General features: G+C 54.3%; 1 protein-coding gene across 3 annotated transcripts; it reads left to right on the plus strand.

The window, feature by feature from the left end:
- The first annotated feature begins 4001 nt into the window (after positions 1-4001).
- TFAP2A (transcription factor AP-2 alpha) lies at positions 4002-23706 on the plus strand. 3 transcript variants are annotated; one of them, XM_068931890.1, is made up of 7 exons: positions 4002-4216; positions 12072-12506; positions 15537-15588; positions 17715-17946; positions 19171-19289; positions 21707-21848; positions 23414-23706. In XM_068931890.1, exons 1-7 carry the CDS (start codon positions 4184-4186, stop codon positions 23700-23702), a joined length of 1302 nt encoding a protein of 433 aa, XP_068787991.1. In that variant the 5' UTR covers positions 4002-4183; the 3' UTR covers positions 23703-23706. The 3 variants fall into 3 exon arrangements, with proteins under 3 accessions (XP_068787991.1, XP_068787989.1, XP_068787990.1); XM_068931888.1 differs by lacking the exon at positions 4002-4216 and adding an exon at positions 7275-7450; XM_068931889.1 differs by lacking the exon at positions 4002-4216 and adding an exon at positions 10741-10821.
- Positions 23707-24763: the final 1057 nt, after the last annotated feature.

Here is a 24763-nt window from a genome sequence, read left to right on the forward strand (position 1 = left end):
GTTTCTCCCTGTTTTGTTTTACTTTTTACCTCCTGCCAGGTTTTGCCCCTTTCCTTCCCTCCCCTGTCTGCTCCACGGTGGCCGGGGAAGGGCGGCTGGTCCCCAGGGCTGAAGAGCCCGGGGCTGCTGCGACGGGGCGGTCGCCGGGCCCCTCCGGGGACACCGGCGGGCACAAGGATTGGAAACCCTCCTTCGTAGCATCCAGCGGGATGAGACCCCCGGGAAGCCGAGGCAGAGCAACGCCAGTCCTGAACTTCTCTTTTTCCCCCCCGCCTCTGACATCGTTGCCGGGAAGCGGGACAGCTCACCCGCGCCGGGAGATAAAGCTGGGGAGAGGATGGGGGAGCGGCTCCTATCCCACCCTGCCGGAGAGCAAAAACCCGCCGCGACGGGGCAGGAGGGGTGCCCCGGGCAGAGCCCTGCGGTGCCCCGCTCCCGGTGGCAGCCCCGGGACGGCGGGGGCAGCGGACCGGGGAGACCGGCCAGCCACCCTTTGCCCTCCTTCCCCCCCCCCCAAAAAAAAACCCCAAAATGGCCAAAGGCGATTCATCTGTCAATGAACTGAGGGAGTTCAGTCTCTCGAGCCCAGCCCCGCGTGTACCCAGCAGGGAGGGAACTGGGGGAGGGAGAAGACACGAGAAAGCAACGGGGCAGAGAGTAATCCTGAACTCCCCCACGGCGGCGAGAGCTGGGCTTCCTCCATCGCTCCCGTGGGCTAAACCCGGGCAAGGCAGCTCTGGGGCTGGCCGGGGGAAAAGCCCCCCAAGGCCTCGAGTCTCCCCTCAGAGCAATTAAAACGTTCTGGCTGGCAAAAAGATCGGTGACACGAGTTTAAAGTAGAGGGGAAGGGGAGCTGGCAAGGGCTTTGCCCCGTCTGGTGTCGGTGTTGTGACACGCGGGAAGGGACCCGCCGTGTCCATCACAAACATATCAAAGGGGAAGGAGCTCCGCGGCGACCCCCTCCGCTTCTCCCCTCGGACAGCAGAGATTTCCCCGCGGAACGCACTGCCGAGCCGAAAACCACCCGGAGCGACGAAGAGGGGGCAGAGGGGGAAACAACAACAACAGACCTGCACGTGTCTTTCTTTTAAAAGAGGCGATTTTGTCTGGGGCGGGAAGGGCCAAAACAGGTGGGAGGGAGACGTTTTCTCAGCCTGATCCTCTCTCGGGAGCGGCAGGAGGGAAACTGCAGCCCGAGCCGGTGCCTGCAAGGGCAGAGACGCTCTCGGCAGCCGCCCGCCCGCCCGCCCGCACCTCGGGCCGGGCCGGGCCGGGGGCTCGGCGCGGGGCTCCCTTCTCCCGGCGCCCTGGGAGCAGGGCCGGGGCAGGGAGGTTTGTGCCCCCGTTATCCTTTTGGCTGCAGACCGGATGCGATTTTTTATTCTCTCCAAGGCAGGTACAGACCGTGTCAAGTTGTGATAAGGGGTGATTTGGATGGACTCCTTTGATGCCGGAATTGCTCTGTAAGCAGGAGGGTGGGCCCTGGTCCAGGCTGATGCCGAGAGAAACTGGGGAAGATACCCAGACCTGGGACCTCAGGGGTGAGCTTCAAACGGGGTGGATGAGTGCTTCAGGTCATTGCACCTTCGCACGCGAAAGCTCCCGTCAAGGCTGCTGGGTAGAGGAGTCCTGCAAGCGCCAGGGCCAGGGAATCCGGATCAAAACCTGCAGTGCGGTCACCGAAAGCCTCAGGGAGGGGAAAGCGGGCAATCCCACAGCCCCCGGGCTCTGGTATATGCCGAGTCCCTGCCCTGCTCCCCGATGGGCTAAAAAAAGAAGAGGAGTGACACTGATCCGAGCCAGATCGGCTCCCTCCCACCAAATCCCCAGCTGCCGCCCTGCAGGTGGGCTGTGCTGGGGCTGTCTCTGCCGGGCTGGAGCTTACCCCCCCCCTCAGTTCATTGGGGCAGAGATGGGCTGCGGGAGCTCGGGTCCAGGCACGGGTCCTGACCGGGGGAAATTTAACCCGAGGGTGAGGAGCGATGCAGGCAAGGAGAAGGAAAAGATCCCAATGGGAGGATAACAGAAATGCGTCACTCAAGTTTAGCAGGAACATTTCGCTAAAGGACAACTTCACGTCTGGTTAAAGCAAAGCAGCAATAAAAACTAAATACCATAACATAAGCAACCCGCAAAAATAAAAAATAACATTTTAAATAGTTTTAATGAAGGGAAAATTGCAGTCTCCCAGAGGTGGCTCGGAGGGACCCGGCTGCTGGGAAGTGTGGAAGGGGGAGAAGCCACGAAACCTTTGTGCATCTTCCGTCTCCCACTTCGCACGGGGCTGGCTTTGCTTCGTGCCTGCCCTGAGTAGGAGCCTCCCCGGGACCGGGGAAATTCGGGGGGTAAGGGAGGGAGGGAAAGGGGCAGGGCTGGGTAATTAAATTCCGGTGCCCGGCTAATTGCTGTAATTTGACGCTAACTGTACACCGCGGGCAGGCGCTGGGAGCAGCGGTGTGAAGCGCGCTTCTCCCGGCCCATCGCCCGCGCCCCGCCCCGCCTCCGCGCAGGAGCCGCATATCCCCGCGGAAGGGGCCAGGGCGCCGTGGAGCCCCTACTCTTTGGGCGGGGGGGGTGCAGAGCCCCGCAGCGCCGCGACAGCCGAGGCTTGCACCCCTCGCTCGCCCCGTGCCCCGGGGGTTGCCGGCGACGCGCTGTCCTGCTGCACGTACAGCGCCGAGCACGGCGCAGACCCCCAGCTCGGGCCCTGCGGCGGAGGCTGGATCCGGCTGCGGGCTGCTTGCGTTTGACAGCCCCCCCCTCACGGCCCCCCAAGCGGGTTTCGGCCCCAGGCCTCAGTGACACACACCTGTGACAAGATGCTACAACCCCCTGCCTGTGAAACCGATGCGAGAGGCTTTCCCTGCAACTTCACAACGGAGTTTAGCTGCACCCCCCCGTTCCCGTGGCCGGGGCAGGAAGACTTCCCCCTCCTCTGCCCCCAGCCCCCCTGGAGACGGGGCAGGGGCCATGCTCCCTCCCTTAGGGGTGTGAAACCAGAGCTGCGCTAAACCCGGGCAACTTTCCACGGCAATTTGGCACTTCAGTCCCCGAAGGAACAACCAGGGAGTTGGGGGGAGGGGGGGTGGCACCGGGAGGCCCCAGAGCCCCATAGATCGTCAGCAGCGACTGCAGCATCCCTCACCCCACACCTTTACATCTGCTCAGCCCGCAGGGCCCAGCCTGCGCTGACTCCGCTCCGCCGGGGCAGCTCGGCGGGGCCCCGGGGGGGCTCTGCGCGGCGAGGGCATCCCGTCTGGACCCGCTCCGCAGGCGCAGAGAGCCCCCGGCGCCCCATCTCCCACCTTGCGGGTGGCTGCCCCCCCCTGCCCGACCCTCTTAACACGGAAGGGAGTTGGGGGAGATCGTCTTCATTTGGCCGCTCTTTGTTTCCCCCTAGCCCCCCCCCCCCCGCTCACAGCATCTCCATTTCCCTACTTGTGCTGGTTTATTTCCCCCCCCCCCCGGACATCTTTACTTTGTCTTTGGGGCTGCTATTGTTGGGGCATTGTTATTATTATCACTATTGTAGCTGGCGGCGGACACGCACTCGGTTGCAACTTGCCGCCGAAAAAAATTTACCGGCCCGGCAGGGCGGGGGAGGGGTGAAGGGGAGATTTGGGGGGACCTCACCTTCCCCCCTACCGGCGGGCAGCGTTGCCCCGTCAGGGTGCTGCGGGGGGGGGGGGAAAGGGGGGAGCAGCGGGGCAGCACGGCGCCAGCTGCCCCGGGGGCAGCGTGCCCAGGGCACGGCCGGAGCCGGGGGGTGCCGCCGGGGCAGGGCGCTGCCCGCCGCCGCCCGGCCCCTCGCACGGACGGGCACGCGTGGAGGTGCCGCCGACAGCTCTTCCTCCCCATCTCCTCCTCCTCCTCCTCCAGGCGCCCCTGCACGGGCCCCCTCCCCGGCGCCCCCCTCGGCGGCCCGGCGGGGGTAGCGCTGGGGGGCCGGGGCCGGGCCGCCCCCTCGGGCCGGGCCGGGCCGGGCGCGCTGGGAGCGAGGCGGCGGGGGGCAGCGCGCAGGCAGCGCGCAGGCGCGGGCAGGGAGCACCCAGCTCTTTATGGCCAGGTGAGACAGTCCTGGTGCAGGTAAGGGCAGGATTTAGCCGCGGGGAGCCCGGGCGAGCGGCTCGTACTCGCAGTCCATGACCGTCAGGGAGCTGGGGATACTCAACGCGCAGCCAGGATGTCTATTCTTGCCAAAATGGGGGACTGGCAGGTAATGCGACCTTCCTTTTTTATTTATTTATTTTTAATTTTTGCTTTGGGAAGGGAGGCAGAGCTGCGGCCGCTAAGGTGAGTGGCCCGGAGCCCCGCTCGGGGGCCGGGCAGGGAGCGGGGGCAAAGCCGGGGCCGGGGCTCCTCGCCTGCGGCTCTCTGTGGCCCGAGGTGGCCCCTCGCTCCGGCCAGGCCTTGGCGCAACAGGTCGGCAGCGGCGGCAGTCCGGGCCGGCGTGGGGGGTGCGCTGAGCTGCGCCGGTCTCGGCGGGGGCAGCGAGTCTGCCCCGTCGGGGCTCACAAAGGGACGCGTGTGATCCCTTGGGCCGGCGACAAAGTCCTGTGGCTTGATCCGAGCGTCTCCAGGATCGCTTAAAAGTACCGAGGGGAGCAGTGGGGCCTCGCCGGGGCGGGCGAGGGGTGCGCTCGGCGGGCCTGGGGCAGGGCTGGGGGGGGCGGGTGTGCGAGCGCTTCCCCCGGGGCAGCCTCGGCGAAAACCACGCTCCCGGATCCCACGCTGCGGAATAAGTGTCGGGAGCCTCTGATGAAGACGGTCCTAGTGGCGTGAGAAAAAATGAGCTGAACGAGTTTAAGCAGCAAGAGGAAAGGGCTGTAGGTGCCTCTCTTCCCTGGGCCTTACCCAAACCGCCCAAAAGGTCCCACCAGAGAGGGGGAGGAAAAAACCACCGCAAGCCAAAGGCAAGCTGACACGTGTGGACTTACAGCGGACTCCCACATGGAGACACCCCGAAATCGTTAGTGCTTCCTGGTTTTTGCAGCCACGCAGGCTGGAGCGCCGAGATTTTGCCAACTAACGAAGCAGAAGATGAACTGTCCTGTTCAAACACCTAGGTCTTTATTAGCGAAAACGACTTTTTTTCCAGGACAGTCCGGTGCAAGATGGGAGCCCACCTTCTTCTCTACTTCTCGAATGCCACAATTAAGTCTTTCTCTGGGCCGCATCGATTTTCTTAGAGTAGAAAGAAAGAAGAAAATGCAGTGAACAAATATGCACTTTTACAGTAAAAGCAGCCGTCCTTTTATCAGCTCGGTGCGTTGAAGTGACCGAAAGAGAGGGCGCTTTTTCTTTTTCCTTTTTTTCTTGTACTGAAGTGAACTCTTATGTAATCCCACTTTCGGGCTATCTTCCTTGAAATCTCTTCCCGACTTTATCTTACGTCCCTTCCTCGCTTTTGCCCGTCCCCCGGCGGTGCCGGGGCACCCGCCTGGCTTGGCCGCGGCGGGGTCGGGCTGACCCCCGCGGGGCGCGCAAGTTGCGCGGAGCGCGCTGCGCGTCGCCTCCCCGTTTTTCCGGGACGCGTTTCTGGGGGGGGGGGGGGAGAGGAAGCCGGGCTCTCCGCTACGCCTGAGCCAGCCCAGCCTGGGGCAGAGGAGGGAAAAGAGGCCCCCCCCGGGGCACAAGCGGGGCCGAGGGCAGAGCCGGCCCCGGGGGGACCAGGCCCCTCGGCAGCCGCAGTCGCCCCCTCGGGCCGTGCCGCTCCGGCCGCCCCCTGGCTCCACCGGGACGGCGCTAAGTCGTGATGGCCCCATGCGTTATTCCCCCCCCCCCCGCCTCCTAGTCCTCCTCACCCCCCGTATTAACTAGGCTTAATCTGCCAGCTCCATTTGAACCTCAATGGGAGTAAAAACAACAATTTACTCTCCTGCCACTTGCAGACAAAAGCGATGGTCAAAAAGACCATCGGGGACGGGGGGGGGCAGGGAAGAAGAAAGAAAAAAAAAATTTTTTTTTTTGAGGGGGTAGAGGAGGGTGCAGGGGAACCAGCAGGCCCCGGAGCCCTTAGGCTTTGGGAGCCCGACGAGAGGCGTGTGCGCGGCCCTTCCCCGCTCTGGGGAGCGCCTGCGCCAGGGCCACCCTGGGGCCGAGGTGCGGCTCCCCCCGCGGCCATCCGCGCCGGGGGCTCTTGGCCCCGCGGGGCACTAAATCCGCCTCGACGTTGGTGGATAGCCCCGGGTGATGGGCTCCCAGACCGAAAGGGCAGGTTTCCCGTTGGCACCGGGAAATTTTGAGGTGGCCGCTGCACGCTGGGGAGCCGAAACCCGCAGGGCGGGGAGCCAGCTGGGGCGTGTGCGGGGGCTCCCGCTCCCCCTCCCAGCCGGGTCGGGACAGCGGGGGGGCACCCTGCTCCTCAGCGGATTTGGGAGCCCGGCGGGCTTGGGCCAGATCTGGGGCAGCCTCAGCGGCTGGCAGGCCTGGGCCTCACCGCGGCTCGGCCCAGCTGTTTAAACCGGCGTGGGATCGGCGAGGAAAATGAGAGAAAATGCATGGAGCAAGGCTGGGCACCTGGGAAAAAGAAAAGAAGGGTGGAAAAGAAACCCTAAAGGAGGGCAGAATGAACGCTCATTGAGCTGCACATTGTTAAGCAAACGAAGCGCTCCACCTCAGGAACGACCAAAGTTTTACTATGGTCATTGTTTTGTCCCTTTGCTGAAGTGCATGCAAAAGACTTTCTGGCTCCTGATGTATTCGCATTGCTGCGCACCCAGTTTTATCAGGGAGGTTACGTTGTATATCTTTTTTTTTTTTTTGGAAGATCAATAGCCGAAAGAGCCGAGAGGAACACAAAATTTTACAGAAGAAGGACGCTTTCCAAATACACCCCCCTAAAAGATCAAATCAAATCCAGAGGGCAACAGAAGCCTCCGCAGACTGTAACCCCGTTAGAGCTTCATTTCCCCTCTCCTTGGTTTCTTTAAACCCCGGGGAGAGGAGAAAAAAAAAAAAGTGGTGGCTCGATGGCTAGCCCCAAACCGTGTGCACATGAAGCCTCTCTGATTCCCCTCGCCCGCTGGTGTCCGGCCGGCGGCCCCGGGCGCGGTGGGAGCGGGCGGCGGTGGGCTGCGAGCCGCCGCGCCGGGGCGGGCTCCCCCCGCGCCCGGGCTCTGCGGCTGGCAGAAAGCCTTTCTGCTCGTGGGGCCTTTATACCTGTGTCCATTGCTGCAGGTTGTTGTGCTGGAGAGCAATTGGACTATTGTTGATATGCTAATGAGGCGATTAGGCTGTTGGTAAAGAGCTGGAAAAGGGAAAAGTTTCTACCATTAGAGGGAGATCTCAGAGCGCGCACAGGAGCTCGGCAGAGCCTCCGCCAGCCGCACTCTGCATACCAGAGAGGCACCACTTTAGGGAAAGACAGGGAGAAACAAATCCTCTCTCACGCCAATCCATGAAAATGCTTTGGAAACTGACGGATAATATCAAGTATGAGGAATGTGAGGTAAGCGCTTTCCTGGGCTGGGGCAGAGCCCTGGCCCGCCAGCCGGGAGCGGGACGCTGCAGCATCCATCGATCTCTGAATTTCGTTTAGGAAAACTTCTGCTCCTTCGCCAGGCTTCTTTGCAGTCCTGCAGCTGGAAAGGGGCTGGGGATCCTTCCCCAGGAACTTCGGGGCTTGTGGAAAGCCGGCTTTGTCGGAAGTATATGAGGAAAGAAAAACAGGACGGAGAATGCAGCAGCAGCCTTGTCTATAGGTAGATCCTGTATAGATAAGGCTCTGTAGGATGCTACACTCATCCATATGGATGGATGGATGGCCGAATGAATGGACGGATGAATGAATGAAAGGGTAAAAAGACAAAGGGAAAAGAATTATTCTTACATGCTAGGTACCCGAGGCATCCCAATAGATTGGCTCAGGACCGGCGCTTAAAGTAAGCATCTTGGAGGTAGCTGCTGGTTTGGTAATGCCGAGCTGTACATTTTTTTTTTTTTTCAGTGGTCACTTGCTGGAGTGAAATCAGGGGGTTTGGAGCTATATTCCCCCAACCTCCTAATTTTCAGGCGCTCACTCCCATGGCTTTGAGCAGTAATATTTTAAACTCTCGAAAAATTAAAAATCACCTAATTTGGTTTTGGAGCCGTTCAGCACAGGTTGTGTGCATGAGTGTGTGTACGTGCATCCATATTTTTAGAGCGAGGCGAGTGTCTATTAATCTGACAAAAAGGGAAAAGAAGACGAAAAAAGAAGAAGAGTGATGCCCAGGACAAATGCCTAGCCTCCAACCAACGAATATTATTGTCACACGTTTCGCCAAAGTTGCCTGTGCAGTGCATTTAAACCCCGCAATAAAGGATTCCACTTTGCAAATGAATGTATTTATTTGGTCGCAGCCCATGCGGGAAGGCACCTCCAGCCTCGGCGGCAGCCTTTCCGACACACATTTCGGGGGAGAAGGGGGGGCACGTTCCCATCCGAAACCGCTGCTGCTTTTTGTGATGCCGTTAGGGTAGGGAAGGGACCGAGGACTCGTCAGACGCAGCGAGGACTAAAATATTCAGTATTTTAGCCCTGGATCGAGCAGTTCGGGATAAAGCTGTTTCCCAGTATGGGAGCTGAGCTCTGAGATCGAGCGGCTGTCGGATGCTTGATTTCAAGGAACGAGGTGTCAGGGTATTTTATTTTAATTTTTTTTAAGGCGAAAAAAGAAAATCCTCAGCTGGATTTAGGGAGAAAGCCATGTCTCGACCCGTTCTTCTCCCCAGGATCGGTGTTTATGTGTGCACGTGCGAGTGTGCGGATTTCATCGTAAATGGCTTTTGTTGCCTTGTGCTAATGGGACTTTGCACCGAGGTGCTACCAAACACGATGCGGTGGCCGCTTCCCGGGAGCCCCGGTGGCTTTTGTCTGTGTGTGTCCGTGTGCGGTTTGTCGCCGGGGTTTTGCTTGGAAGCAGATAGGAGCGGCGAGCTGACTTGCAGAGGAAGGAAAAGCGGGTGGCTTTGCCCTGACGGGGAGTAGGACCTGCTTTCGGGGAGGAAAAAAAAATTAAAAAAAAAAAAAAAGGAATAAAAAGGCCAGGAGCCCTCTGCTCCCCCTCACGGCCCGGGGAGGTCATAGCTCCCCGGGGCGCGGGGCCAGGAGCGGCGGGGCGGTGCGCGGAGCGCGGCGGGCGCCGAGGGAGCGCGGCAGCGGGCAGCGGCGCGGAGCGGCGCGGAGCGGAGCCGGTCGGGGGAGCTGCCGGGAGTTGCACAGCCAGTCTGACGGGTTGTGCCGGAGCCTCGGCTTGTCTGGGCCGGGAGAAGCGCTCGCCTTGCCTCTGCCCCCGGCTTCCTCTGCCTTCCCCCCCTGCCCGGCCCTGCCACCCTGCCCCTCCCCGCTGCCTTTACCCCCCCGCCTCTTCTTTTCCGCGACCCCCGGGAGGGGCCGCGGGAGCCCGGCGGATGCTCGCCTGCCGCCCCAGCCGCCCGGCCCCGGGCTGCCGCCGGGCGGGAGACGGCGGCGGCAGCGGCGGCGGAGGAGGAGGAGGAGGAGGGGTAATCAGAAGACGGGGAGACACCCAAAAAAAAAAAAAAAGAAAGAAAAAAAAACTTTCCCAGCCGGTTTCCGGGACGCGGGGCGCGGAGGTGCTGCGGCTCGGCGGGGCGGCCGCCGCGGGGGCAGCGGCGCGGGCAGCCGCGGGCGCGGGGCGCCGTCGAGGGGCATGGACGGGGCGGCGGCGGCGGGGGGCGCCCCCGCGGAGCCCACCCCGCGCAAGGGCGGCGGCGGCGGCAGCGCGGCCGAGGGCGGCAAGGGCCCGGCGGCGGCGGGCAGCCAGCAGCCGCTCTTCTCCCTGGCGTTTGAGGCCGGCTACGCGCAGCAGCACCAGCCCGAGGTGCGCCCCGCTCCGGACCGCCGGGCTGGGGAGGGCGCGGGGAGGGGGGGGGGAAACGGGGCGGCCGGGGAGAGACGGGGAGGGGGGATCCCTCTCCCCCTCCCTTCTCCTTTTCGCCCCGCCGCCCCCCTCCGCACTCCCCCCCCACCCCTTTTCTGGCTCCCACCCTCTCCCTCTCTCCGGATCTCTTTCTCTTTCACTTTTGCATGCCCTGCAACCTTTTAAAATGTTGCCCCTTTCCTGTGATTCGTCAGACGCAGCGGCATGTCCCCCCTCTCGCTCTCCCTCTCTCTCTCTCCCTTTTTGTCTCTCTCTCTCTCTCCCTCTCCCCCATCTCTGATTAGATACACTGATTCTTCATTCAATGGACGTCATTTAGAACAGGCTCTGCCTTGAGTTGCCTTCTCGCTTCACGCTCGATTTCCAGCCATTCTTCCCTTATTAAGTATTCGTGTAATATTAATAGTCATGAATATCTGCTATTAGGAGTCTCCAGGAAGGCAGCAGATCTGTTATTAGGAGCTCAAGTGAAGCGGCAGCTAAGTCAAAGGAGAAAAAGAAAGAAAGAGACAGAGGAAAAAAAAGGATTAAGAAACTAACACACACACTAAAAAGAAAAAAAAAGCCAAAAAAAAGCGCAAAACAAAAAAAGCCAAAAAAACAAAAAAAAGCAACCAACTTTGACTCCTCATATCACGCCAGGATAGAGAGCTCGCCTTTGCAACATCAGATGAAGGGCAGCAGAAATCGGTGCAAGTTCTGATGGATTATCGTGGCGCGCCCGCGGTGCAGGAGCAGCCCCGGCGCCCCGGTCCCGCCGCCCGCGCCTAGCGCCGGGCTCCGGCCGCGCTCCCGCCCGCGCCCGCGCCCGCACCCGCGCCCGCGCGGCTCCGCCGGGGGCTGCGCGCACCTCTGGTCACTTTCCTCTGCTTTTTTTCTACCCTGACTTGTTACCCCCGACTCTTCGCAGATGTTAGTACACAGTTTTTCAGCTATGGTGAGTTGCTTCACGTTTCTCTCGGAGGGGGTTTGGTGTGCTGGGTGTTGCTATTGTTGTCGGCGGTGGCGGTGGTTTTCGGGGTTTCGCACCCAGCTTTCTTGAGAGGGCTTTTTTTTTCCTCTTTCCTCCTTCTTTTTTTTTTTTAAGTCGGTAGTTTATCTTTTTTTTTTTTAATCTCCTTCAAGCGAACGGCAAAAGGCTTTGCTTGCACCCTGCCGCCTAAATTTCTTCACCTTGCCACCTGCAAATGGGAATAATTCCAGCTTTCTCGTCTCCCTTTTTGGGGATCCTACCTCCTTCCCTCTCACCTTCCTCCTCTTCCTCCTCCACGGAGGCCGTGCCTTTTTTTCCCGGACGTACCTGTGGGCTGCTCTGCCCGGGTGCCCCTCTGCTAGCCAGGAGCCGGCCGAGCCGTGCCGAAACGCGCTCGGGCGCTGGGGTGCCGCTCGCCCGTCGGCTCGGCGCGGCGCCTTCCCCCGCTTCCCCCGGCGCGCTGCCGCCTCCGCCACCTCCTTTTCTTTCTTTTTTTTTTTTTTTTCCTTTTTGGAAATCGCCTGCCGGCGAGCAGGGGGGCTCGGCGGGGCAGCGGCGCGGTTCTCCCCGTGGGCTGGGGGGACGTGGCCGTGCGATCGCCCCGCAACATTTGCAAAACTTGCAATGGGAGCGGCGGGTTTGTTGGAGCCTATTTCGGCGTCTTCTGGTAACAAAATGGCAGTGGTCTTTGATTTTCCGTGTTTTTCTTGGGATGTATTAGCGGTAACCTCAGCGACATTATTTATCTTCGTTCTGATCGGAGCCAGTGGGAGCATTTTGGGTCGTGGTTGGATGATTATTTTATTAATGCCCGTTTTAAAATGATGGGGGTTTTTTCCGCCCTGCGGGTCATACCTGCTCCTGAAATTCCGGGGCACAAACTACGGGCACGATCTGTTGGGAATCCAGGCTGTATCGTCGCAATGTTTTATTTATTATTATTATTATTATAAGTAGCCCTACTATTATTATCGCTGCTGTTATCGTTATTATCAAAAACAAGCCTGCCTCGTAATTTCGTGTGCAAAGAGACGGGAGGCAGAGAACTGCCCGGCTGCACCTCGGAGCGGCCGGCCGGCCAAGCTTCGCCCCGCGGGGTGAGATTTACAAGCCGATTTTGCCGAGAAACAGTTTGATTTGATCTTTCTTTTTCTTGTCTCTCTCTTCCTCTCCCCCCCCACCTCCGCCGTCCCCCCCACCCCCCCTTATCCCAGGAGCGCCACGACAGTACCAGCAACGGGACGGCGCGGCTACCGCAGCTGGGGACTGTGGGCCAGTCGCCCTACACCAGCGCCCCGCCGCTCTCGCACACCCCCAACGCCGACTTCCAGCCGCCCTACTTCCCCCCACCCTACCAACCCATTTACCCCCAGTCCCAAGACCCTTACTCCCACGTCAACGACCCTTACAGCCTCAACCCCCTGCACGCCCAGCCTCAGCCGCAGCACCCGGGCTGGCCGGGCCAGAGGCAGAGCCAGGAGCCGGGGCTGCTGCACACGCACCGCGGCTTGCCGCCCCAGCTGTCGGGGCTGGACCCGCGCCGCGACTACCGGCGCCACGAGGAGCTGCTGCACGGCCCGCACGGGCTGGGCGCCGCGCTGCCCGACCTGCCCCTCCACGCCATCCCCCACGCCATCGACGACGTGCCGGTAAGCCAGGGCCGCCGGCCGGCCTCCCCCCTGCAGCGGGAGCGGAGGAGGGGGGTGGGAGAAAAGGGGGGGAAAAAATCCCCCCCTCTCCCTTATTCATTCATTCGTTTATTTATTTATTTCACCCGCCCACCCCCTCGGGAGCCAAACTTCGCGAGGGGAGGAGGGGGGGAGCGGAGCGGGAGGGGAGGAGGGGAAAGAATAGGCGAAGCCCCCACCTAGAACAATAGGTCGGTGCAGCTCTTCCCCACGCGACGCCTCCCGCGAACGTGCCCGCCAAAACAGAAATAAATCAAATTACTGTCATCGTTAACAATATCTTTCCTTCTCAATGACAATAAGCTGTTACGATTGGAAGAATGTATAATATCACCACAGGGCCGTGCATTTGGGGATTTCTCGCTGCCTTGGGAAAAACATTAGTCTGAAACGCGAGATCTCATTAAATGTCCTCCCAGGCAAACGTAAAGGGAGGGGAAGGAAAAAAAAAGTGGGTGAAAGTGGCCTAAGAAGGAAAAATCAGTTCCCCGTGATTACGGAATTGGCATATGGGATAATGACATCTAAAGTTGTAAGAGGATACAGACAGATCCTCTCCTCTAAAGGAATTAATTGACAAATCAGAGAAGAGGTATATTAAAACGCTGCCGTATTCTTTTAGCAGTAGTGCAAATGGATGACCTCATAAATCATTAGCTATAGGTTATCAAATTCTAGCCAGACCTGCTACACCCTATATTAAATTAAATGTTTGGAGCCTAATGGGTGATGCATTATTTTGGGGATCTAATTCTGTTATCAATAAATACAGTTTAAAAAATGATTTCTAATTAAGCATGACATTAGCACATGGGCTATTTACAAAGCAAGCAGGGCTATTGTTCAGTTAGGAAAGTGGCCTTATGCAATGTGATGGGAACAACTGTTTGTGATCAAAGTTCATCTTTCTGGGTTTCTCCCTGAAAATAGAATTAGAACATGCCAATAAATTTATTAAAGCCCACAGACCTTGTGCTAAGGGACCAAAGCTGCTTTGCTTGCACGAGGAAAGAGGAGGAGGGAATTGTGGTATCTGGATGTGATTTTTGCTGAAATGCCATCCCAAATTACAGGATCAAATATTGCAACAATATATTTGCTGACAGTTTAATGATTACAGTTTCGTGTTGCAAGGATAATGCTCAGATGAACTTACCTATTTTGGGGGGGAGTCATTTTGAAATCTTTTGCAAATTATACTTGGGGAAAATAGTGTATTTATTACAGCCCTCATCTGGCTAAATTAGCCACGGAAAATTGCTGGTTAGGTTTAGCAGTTTTGCAATAAATGCATGCATTCCCCAAAGTGGAGGATTTAGTAAGCAATTCGGATCCGTTAAAAGCAGGTCGATTCTCTTAACTTGATATGAAATAACATGGAGGCAACAGTAAGAATAAACTAATTTGTTGCCTGCAAGCCCCTGATTGCTGTAGGAACATGACCTAAAACGTTCTTTTGAATTCTCCCTCGCTGCAATTGTGTTCGGTTGCGGTGGTCTGAATTGGTGAGCCTCCTTTACAGATATTTTAAGTACAAATCATTTTATTCGACTTTCAAGGATCTGTGAATTAATAGCATTGCTATACTTTGTGAAAACCAAATGCCATCTGGTTCAAATCCTTAAACCAACCCAGCCAATTCTTTTTTCTCTGTAAAATTGAATCAGCAGGATGCATGAAGAAAAATATAAAAACAAGGGAATGTATCTTTTAAGAGGATTTATTTAGTTATGCCAAAAAAAAAAAATTTTTAAAGAAATTTGGGTCAGGGAAAGGGTCATTTCTGAATATTCCCGTTGCTGCAACAGTTAACCTTTAATAAAAGCGACCGCTAAATATTTAAGAAAATCAAGTAGATGGTGAAAATTATTTAATCATAAATATCTCTGTGGGATTTTAAACTTAACAGTCCTCCCTGTATGGAATATGTGTAGAAATAACACAAATAAAAGTATTATGCCACACTACATTTACTTTATGGGTTTAGGGTGCATGCATAAAGGGATCATATTTCCCCATATAGTTAAAACACAAGAACTGCAGCAGTAGTCATTTCTGAACATTTCTCAATTTAATTATACTTAAATCCAGAAGCACTTTAGGCAAGTTACAAATGAGAGCATTGAGTATAATAAAACCTGTAATAAAGCAACTTAGTACCATCCACCCGGAATCATTGAGATCAGGCACAATTAACAGGAGCATAAATCCAAGACAGAATGGAAAATGTTAGAATCGGTATTATTGTTGGACAAAGACTAGAGGAGGAAGTAATAGTTTTTTAAATGGTAATGCCTGTGTTTTGTAGCGATTGCGAAATCTTCTATCTCAGCAGCACTGGTGTTAATTTGTAAACACAGCCAGACATTATATTGCCTGTCAGTTTTTTCGAATTAGAAAACATGATTTCATTTGACTTTCTAATCACGTTTTGACTCCGGCGCACAAAACCCATCTGTAAGCGCAGCAGCAGCGCAACCTGCTAGTGGACAATAGCGGGAGCGCCCGGCGCTGCGCGGCCTTTTGCGCGGCCTTTGCGCGGAGCGGGCGCGCCCGCCGGCGGCTCCTTTGTGCTCTGCCCCCCGCGGCCCCGGCGCCGCGCTGGCAGCGGGGCCAGCGGCAAGGACCGGGGGGCGGGCGCGGTGTCTTTTTTTCGGAGCGGGGGAAGGAGGAGAGGGCAAACTGCGGGGCGGCCCGGGCGCGGGGCTCGGCGGGGTCCTCCCGGGCCAGCCCAAGGGGATGAAGTCGGGTTTTTTTTTTCCCTCCCCCTTGGAGAATGAGGGGAGAGAGAGGGGAGGGAGGCGGGATTCTTCCTTATAGAGGACCCCCCCTCCCCAAATCCCTTCTCCCTGCCGGCGGTCCGTCATGGCTCCCTGCATGTGGGCAGGAGGGGGAGCGGGGGTAGCTGGTGGCACCGCAGCCCCAGGCCAGCACCGCTTTCCTTTTGTTGCCATCGTACATTTACATCCCTGCGTGTTCCTTTTGTTGCAGCACGTAGAAGACCCCGGCATTAACATCCCAGACCAAACTGTAATTAAGAAAGGTAAGCTGTCTCCTCGCGCCCCTCCGCGCTGCCGGAGAGGAGGGCACCGGGCTGTGCCCCATGGCACCGGCTGGAGGCAGGGGAAGCAAGCGGGCGAGCCGGCCCGAAACCTGCCCTCCTCTAGACGGCCGCCTTTGCGGGGCGTTTTTACCATTGTCGTGGTTAACGCGGGAAACGTTAGCAGAGGATCTAGCCGAGCAGCCCCAGTATTTGAGGGCATTAGCAGACAATTCGGTTTCGTGGTTTGACCGCGCGTCCGGCTGAGTGAAGCTGTTTAATCGTTGTCGGGAAACTGGGCTCTGACAGAGAAAACGCTGTTCCTTGTTCTTCGGGTTTTCGTATTTAAATCACAGCGGTGATTAGATGGGCTGTTGGAGAAAAGGGGGCGAGTTGCTGGAAACTGATCTCTGCCGAGGCGGTTCGGTTTTGTTGGCTTTGTGTGTTTGCTTCGCTTGAAACTGAGTGCTTCGAAACTGGTCCCCGAATCGGGCAAAATATTTACGGTGGGCTTTCATTCAGGCCTGGAAGGCGTTTTCACCTCTTTATTCAGAGGGCTGCAGGACTGAGAAGGATTGCACAGGGTACTTTGCAAAGGAGGTTCTTGGTGTAAAGGTGGAAAGTGATTGGTTTGCATTTGGATCTGGTGTAGCGAGCCGTTGTTGGAGTAAAACTCACTGGGCTGGATGCTTAGCTAGCGCTTGCTCCGAGGAGTGCCACATCCACACTACGCTGGCAACGCTCTGCTGTCTGGGTATGCTGGACACCACCAGAGAGAGATGCTATATAAAGCTGTTCTCCTTTCTAACCCTGGTCACTGTACAGTCAGCCAGTTTAAAGTTTCATTTCCCCCCCCCCATCTGTGAAGCCTTTGTCACGTCAAATTAGATGTGCAAGGGATAAATCTTAAGAGATGCTCTTTCCAAGTCGACATGATAATTGGCTCTTTTATTAGTAATCTCAAGAGTTCGTTTAACTCCTGTTGTATCTATTAGCCTTCCCAGAGCTATTAATGTCACAAGTGATCTATCCAAAACGGAGAGCCCCCCGCACGTTTGGCCTGCGCCCGCCAAGAGCGGAGCGGCAGGGCTGGCCGGAGCCAGGCAGCCGGCGCGGCGGAGGGCAGGCAGGGCGCAGCCGCCCTCGCCAGGGCCGCCAACCCCCCAGCCCGCCGCGCTGCCCACTGCCGTCCCGCTTTTCCCGGCCTCGGCCCCAGGCGGACCGCGTTGCTTGCCCGGCCGGGGTGCGGGGCGGGGGGGGTGACGAGGCTTGATTTCGGGGAGCCGCGCTGCTCTAACTAAACTCAAGCGTGCCCAGCTGCAGTGCCCGGCGGCTGCCCTTTCTGCGGCTTCCTGCCTGCGGCAGAGGCGGCGATCTGCTTTTCGGTGCGTGCTGTCACTGAGGAACGCTGCGCAGGCTCATCTGTTGTGGTTTTCCACGTCAAAAGTTATCTGCTGAAAACACGGTGGCACAGGCTGAATGACACCGTCCTCAAGTGTCTCAGGGGGTTTTGTTAGTACCCGAATGCGTATTTCAGCGTTGCCTTTTGTGCTATATTAACACGCAGCCGGGCTGGTTGTTTTACTCTCCTGTGAATTGCCTCCCCTCCGGTTGTAACGTATTCAGCAATGTGTGACACCCGTTTCGGGCGGCCCTTTCCCCGTGACGTCTGCACAAACCCCAAACCCAGATACTGCCTGCTACTGACGTGCTTTAAACAAACTTTGCTCGTGCGCCCGCTCGCCCGGCGGCGGGCCCGCCTTCACCCGGCCACGGGCGGCCGGAGGCGCGCGTGGGCAGGCGGCGGGGGAGGCGGCACGCCGAGCCGCTGACCCGGGCCGTGTGTCCCCGCGGGGCGTGCTTGGCCCCCCTCTCCCCTCCCCCCCGCCCAGGGCGAGCCGGCTCCCTCCGGAGCTTCCTCGCCCTCCCTCCCTCTTCCTCCTCCTCCTCCCCGCAAACTGAGGGGGCCCCCGCAGCCCGCCGGCGACGCGGACCCCGGGGCTGGCCGCACCGGCTGCGCGGCGCGGAGCCGGGGCCGGTGCCCGGCGGCGGCGGCGGCAGCCGCCTCCTCCTGCCCTCGCTCCCCGCCCGCTCCTCACCCTCACCTCCCTGCTCCTCCCTCCCTGCAGGCCCCGTGTCCCTCTCCAAGTCTAACAACAACGCCGTCTCCTCCATCCCCATCAACAAGGACACGCTCTTCGGCGGGGTGGTGAACCCCAACGAGGTCTTCTGCTCGGTGCCGGGCCGCCTCTCGCTGCTCAGCTCCACCTCCAAGTACAAGGTCACGGTGGCGGAAGTGCAGAGACGCCTCTCGCCGCCCGAGTGCCTCAACGCCTCCCTGCTGGGCGGAGTGCTCCGGAGGTGAGGGGCGGGCGAGCGGGGCGGAGCAGCGCAGGAGGCGGGGTGGTGCCCGCCGCCGCCACACCGGCCGGGGTGGCGGGGAGGCGTGGGGTTGGGGGGGGGGGAGCGAGAGAGGACAGCCCACGCGGGGAGGGGGAGCGCCCTGCCCCCCCCCTCCCCTCCCCTGGCCCTAACGGACGCGGCCAACCGTCGCCTCACGCGGGCCAGTCAGTGACGACCTCCAACCGCCACACCGCGAGGGGCAGCGCGAGCCGCCGCGGGACGCGGAGGGGAGTGGGCGGTGCTCGGCCGTTAGGGGCGGGGCGCGCGGCGGCGGGGGGGGGCGCTATAACCATAGCAACGCGAGTCCTCCCCCCCCTCCCCTTTCCCCGGTCTCTCGGCTGTCCCCCGCCTTAGGCGGTGCCGGGCTGTAGGAGCCGGGAGGGGGCTTGGGAAAGGTGTGTTGTCTCCCGGACAGTTCCCCCCCCCCCCCCCAATCTACCCCCGGTGAGCGAATGGTTCTGATAACAACAGTTAAAGAAATAATAATAATTAAAAAAAAAATCGAAAAGTTTCCGATATGTGTTCAAGTGACACACGCTCTTCCGTAGGCGTCCCTTCTTCTAGTTACCTAGGGGTTATAATCTAATCCAGACAATTAAAGAGCACTTGGGTAGGGAATAAAATCCAGAATTAATTAACAAAACTTTCATTTCAATGATTTGTCTTAACCCATCTCTGTCGAAAAGTGGTAGATAAGCTATTTAGAGATTAATCTACTTGCCGAACTCAGTGAAGTCCCATAATGGTGATGTAGGCTTTGGACCTTTCAAATTAGTCTTCTAAATAATGCAATAGCTCTCGCAAGATAGCTGGCTTTAAAAGTTCCCTTTTTGGGGCTGTAGTGTGTTGAGAGTTCAAAAATGATTTTTTTTTTTTTGTGGTGATTACACGGAGGTGTAAATAACTACCCAGACATTAAAACTTTTGAAATCCACGCTAGTTTAAGCGTGAAGTCAGCCCAATTCCCTTAGATCAGCACAGGTACGCTGTATACTCGATTTTGCTTTCAGCAATTTTTGCTCTTCGCTCACCCGCCCAGCCGTCCCCCGAAAACTTTTTCCCAGTATCTTTCCCTGGGAAACATGCTTTTCAAATATGTTTTGGGGTGATTTACAGAAGGGAACTGAAATACAACCTGGTGCCCTGTTAGTCTTGTTCTAAGTGGCTTTATGTGTGAAACAGGGCGAAGTCTAAAAATGGAGGGAGATCTCTGAGAGAAAAACTGGACAAAATAGGATTAAACCTGCCAGCCGGGAGACGCAAAGCTGCTAATGTTACTTTACTCACATCGCTAGTGGAGGGTAAGTGACTCAAAGCCCGGAGAGGGTTCATTTGGAAAATGTGTGTGTTTTTTTTTGCCTAACGGGATAAGACTCCGTGTTTTTTTTCAAGTCGGTGCTCCGTGTTTGAAATTTGAAGGGCATTATTTGGTTTAATCTTTGTGCCTCAGACAAATGTTAATTGTGTATTTTTGCCTTTTGTTTTAACCTGAAACGAACTTAAATGAATCCTGCAGGCTCAGCATTGCATTCCACCGTTTATTTGCTTTTAAGTCTTTGAACTAGACGTTTTCAGGGTCCCGTCTTGCTCCCTTATTCAAGTGAGTAATCCCTCCCCAGAGTAAATTGGTTTCATTGGAAGCAGCATAGGAAGGATCCATGAGAACAAGGGCTGCAGGCTCAGACCCAGAAATGTAACGCGAGTTGAAAGTGACAGGGAACAGAAACTACAGTTCTTCCAGTACTGTCCTCCTTCCACCGGTGGACAACTAAGCGATTTGAAATAACAAAAACTTCAGCTATTTTTTAAAAACTTTTTTTTTTAACTTTTTACACTTTTAAAACATTTTTTACTATTTAAACTTTTTTTACTTTAACTTTTTAACTTTTTTACCTTCTTAACTTTTTTTTTTTACCTTTTTAACTATTTTTTAGTGCCCCCCCAACAACGTAACAGTAAATCATTTAAGATTTCTGACATCTGCATTTGAGAAATGCGTGACCATTACTTCCTGAATTAATTTGGGAATCCTTGACCTAAGCCATGAATTAATGGTGTCCTGAAAGCCTCAAAGTTGCACCCCCCCCCCCTTTTGGTTCTCATTTTCAGAACATATGTTCCCTTCATTATATCTTTCTCCTCTACTTTGCTCTGGCAAGAAAAGGTGCAACTTCTTTTAACGCCTTCAGGTGTCCCCTGTTTTCGGAACTCAGATGTGGGGAGCTCAAAGAGTGGAGCTCAAAGTCATTTTATTTCAAAACAGTTACTTCATTACAGTTACTGGCGCAAGGTAAACCGGAGTCCGCGAAATATATCCTGCTCCTTTCTCTTTGCTTTTGGTTTTGATTTGACAACATTTTAGAGTGATTTAATCTGCAAAGTGCTTTTAACCTCAAGCCTGGATGCGCAGGTTAGCTTGAGTTGGGCTGCGTAGGAGGGAATTTGTAGCTTTGTTTTGTTGTCACTTTGCATTCTGCTAGAAACGCTAAATGTTCAAAAGGATGGGGAGAGAAGTGCTGCACAAGGCCAGACTTCTTTTTTTTTTTTTTTAGCATTCAGATTATTAGCTGCATTATATTTATACTACGTGAAAATTACTGTCTTCATGTTTTTGAAAAGGCTTTGCAATTGCATCAACACACTATAGTAAAAAATCCGGAGGGAAAAACTTGTAAAAAGTCTAGATTTGGTAGATGCTTAACATGTATTTGTGATGTTAATGAATATGGAGAACGTTTTATGGTAATCTATTGTTCTGTTTGGCTTTCACATAGAATGGCTCTAAAAGAATGATTTTTAGAAAACAAAACAGGCAGGCTTGATCTCCAGATAACTTAGTGATGGTGGCTAATTTTGGGGGAGATGATAGTATAAGCAGTGCTTGGGCTTTGAGTCCTGTAGCGATGAGGCAGTTTCTAGAGTACTGTTATTGTTTATGATCCGCTCCATTTTATGGAAACAAGCTCACTGGACTGAGGCTTTGAAGCTCTAATTGGCGCATGCGTTCTTCCGGAGCTAGAGCTAATGGCAGGAAGCCCTGCAGTAAAAACCAACTGGTTCAGGAAATTAAAACCAAAGATTTGAAAATCAACAAAACAGACAGACTGGGTGGAATGACCCTAAAATTCTCATGGTTAATCGTTTGGGGGGTGAACGTATAATTATATGCGATCAAGTTAAATTTTAAACACTTAGCTGTTTAATGCATTTTATTTAGAAGAGCTGTAGGAGTAATTATGATCAATATTAATCATTGATGCATTGCAAAAGAATACAGAGGCATGTACTTAAGGCAAATAAGTATCTCCGGAGTAAATAGCTGTGAATGAAATGTATGGATGGGTGTGTGTGCTTACATATTTACATGTAAATATAAGCACACATTCTAGGTGGATACGGCATGCCTGTCTAGAAGTATCTGTTAGTCAGTAGGAACTTTAGAAAATGCATATGTGTGATTTCACTCGTAACAATTGTCTTGAACATATATTTTTGCCTGGCCCTAGTCTGAAGCAAATAAAATTCTAACAACATGAGATGCGATTATTGTTTCTTGCGTACCTTTTTAAAAAGAAAAATGTCCAAATCTTTCTAGAAGAAACGTTCAAGGTGAAAATAGCTCTTTTTTTTTCCCTAATGGATTTTGTTTGCCTTTGTGCTATGTATATTGATCGGATGTATGTTTCCCTCCCACTCCCACCCACGCCTCCCTTTTCAGGAGAAGCAGTACATCTAGCTAGAGATTTTGGGTACGTTTGTGAGACAGAATTTCCTGCCAAAGCAGTAGCTGAATTTCTCAACCGACAACATTCCGATCCAAACGAGCAAGTCACAAGAAAAAACATGCTTCTAGCTACAAAGTAAGACATCTACCTTTCTGGCATGTTATTCAGTTGTGAGGGGAGGGGGACAAACCTGTGTCTGGGGCTTATGTTTGTGCGTGTTTGCCACGTAGTCAGTGGCTAATGGCCTTGCAAATTGTAAGGGGGTGTATCTATCCTCTTGCTGTAGGAGAACTGTATAGCCCAGCTTGGTTTCCATCAGCTTATGCAGATTACCTTGAAAGTGAGTTGTGAAAACTGTGGATAGATATTTAGTTAAAGAAGAAACAATAATTCTTCAAAGCCAACCATTTTCTGGGCCTTTTCACTTAGCTTATCAATGTAGACAGGAGGGGAAGGCTTCCCTTTGACAGTAAAATAAAACTGGCACGTTAAGCTGATTTCGATTCATTGAAATCTGCAATGGCTCTTTCTTCCTAAGCAGCTCGGTTACTTAGTGAGTGTAGGGATATTAAAAATATATTTTAAACGGCAATCTGTACGCAGTTAAAATGCTAGTGGAGTTTATCACTGGTGGGGCTGACTAGACTTCCAGGTGGTGCGTGAAAAGAAAATGATTGTTTTGATATGTTTGCTGGAAATTAAAAGGGTTGTTTAGTAGCCCTTAATTACCAATGGAGGTGTCACCAAAGGGCACAGTGCCAGAGGGCGCAGGCAGAAGATGGGAGCCAGTTTATGGCTGGAAGACATTAATGCCGGTTTTAGAATACACACTGTTTCAGCACGCCTCTAAGCTCTTGCGATAAGGTGTGTTATTTCCCCAACCGTTTGAACAGCAAGTAAATGATAAAATGTAACTTCTGCTCCGTGCCCTTCTATCCTCTCTTTCCACCTCCCTGGAAGGAAATTTCCAGACCCCAGTTAGCGTCAGCCTTCCCCTCTGTGGGAAGGTCCCTTTGGATTTGGAGATATAGATGTACACATTAAAATGTTTCGGAATACCCTAATTTAAAGCCTCGATTCCCTTCCCCGCCCTCACTCTTGTCTTTTTTCCTGACCCACAAGCGTATTTTAGCCTTGTGGAGGGAGAGGTCTGAGTTTCTCCAGTTTCAAAAAGGGATCTTCCAAAATGTGAATAAATGCCTGAACCTCCCTATGGTTATTGCACCCCAGCTATTCTCTTCCATATTGCTGGGACGCTTTAAACTGCTTATTGATTCTGTGCCAAAATCCTACTCCGAATGGGTGTGTGTATGTGTCAGGGGGAAGCGATACGGGGGTCAGCTGGGTAGGCAGAAGGGGTGTGTGTGTGTGTGTGTGTGTGTGTGTGTGTATTTGCCAGCGTATTGACTGGGGTGTGATGTTGTGCACAGTTGTGGGTGCATGCGAGGTGAAGGGAAGAGGTCTGTGCGTGCCTGGGAGGTGTGAGAATTAGGGGAAAGGATATGGAGAAGGGAGGGAGAGGTGTCAGGAGGAGTGCGTGTGTGCGCTCAGGGGCAGTAGTCCCCTTGATCCAGGGGCTTGTGTAATCTAGCAGGGAGCACGCATGGGCTTTGCAGCCGACAGTGATGGTTCATTTCTCTCCTTCTCTCTTCCCCTCCCTCCCTCGCTCTCTCTGTCTCTCTGCTCCATTTGTGCTACAGACAGATCTGTAAAGAGTTCACCGACCTGCTGGCTCAGGACCGATCTCCCCTGGGGAACTCGCGGCCCAACCCCATTTTGGAGCCGGGCATCCAGAGCTGCCTGACCCACTTCAACCTCATCTCACACGGCTTCGGGAGCCCGGCAGTGTGCGCTGCAGTCACCGCCCTGCAGAACTATCTCACTGAGGCGCTCAAGGCCATGGACAAAATGTACCTCAGCAACAATCCCAACAGCCACACAGACAACAGCACCAAAAGCGGCGACAAAGAGGAGAAGCACCGAAAGTGAGGATCCCCCCCTCCCCCCTGCAACTCCTCTCCCTTCCCCCATATAGCCATCAATCCTCCTCCCTCTTCCCTGCACCCAGCACCCCAGGCTACAGCAACAGGATCAGTGTCCTTCTGCCCATCCTGTTCTCTGACTCTGCAAGACTGCTCTGCCCTCTCCCCACACCCCTTCCCAGCATCCACATTTCCATTTGCTCCCATTTAAGTCGCCCCCTCACCCCCCCACCGCCACCGTCGTTTTACCCGAGTTTGGAGCCTAAGAGAACAGAACAGGGGGACGGAGCCAGCAAAGAAAAAAGTTCTGTCTTGAGTTTGTGAACTTTTTTTTTTAAAATAAAACAAAAGGAGGAAAAAAAACAAAAACAAAACAAAAAAGAAAAGGACCTTTTTTCTAAAAATATATAAAAAAATAAAAAACAAAAAGAAATAAATAATACTTTAAAAATTCTATGAGCTTCACCGGACTGAATCACCACCTTCCCTTACATAAACTTCAGTTAAGATTGTAGCCATATTAAAAAAGAAAAAAGCGAAAAAAGTACAACAGCAGCAGCAACAACAAACAAACAAAAGCAAAAAGGACTGATGACATTTTATCAGTATTGTGAATAAACTTGAACACAAAATACAAGCAGTTCCATGTCATATCTTCAGTTGTAGAACTTTTTCCTGTCCAAGGTAAAGCGACCAACTTGAACTTTCTATTGCAACACGATTCACGGTTATTATATAAGGGAATCAGTGTTCATGTATGTATATATTTATTTATGTGTAATTTAATGGGAATTGTAAATATGGTGAGTCTGTTTTAAGCCTTTTTTATTTATCTGGTGATCTCGTTTACCTCTTGTTTAGTGGGTTTTAAATCTTCCCCTCTTAGTTCATCATGTGGTTCATGGTACTTATTTAGATATCAGAGGTTTTTTGGGGGTTTTTCTCTGGGATTCATCATTTTTAGCCCTGTTGTAGCATGTTAAAGGCGACAATGAAGCAGCTGAACAAATAAAAAAACATGAATTTTTATATATGATTAGTATCATTTAGTTTCTCATTGAAGAAAAA

The sequence above is a fragment of the Struthio camelus genome, chromosome 2 (genome assembly GCF_040807025.1).
Source record: "Struthio camelus isolate bStrCam1 chromosome 2, bStrCam1.hap1, whole genome shotgun sequence".
Taxonomy (NCBI): Eukaryota; Metazoa; Chordata; class Aves; order Struthioniformes; family Struthionidae; genus Struthio; species Struthio camelus.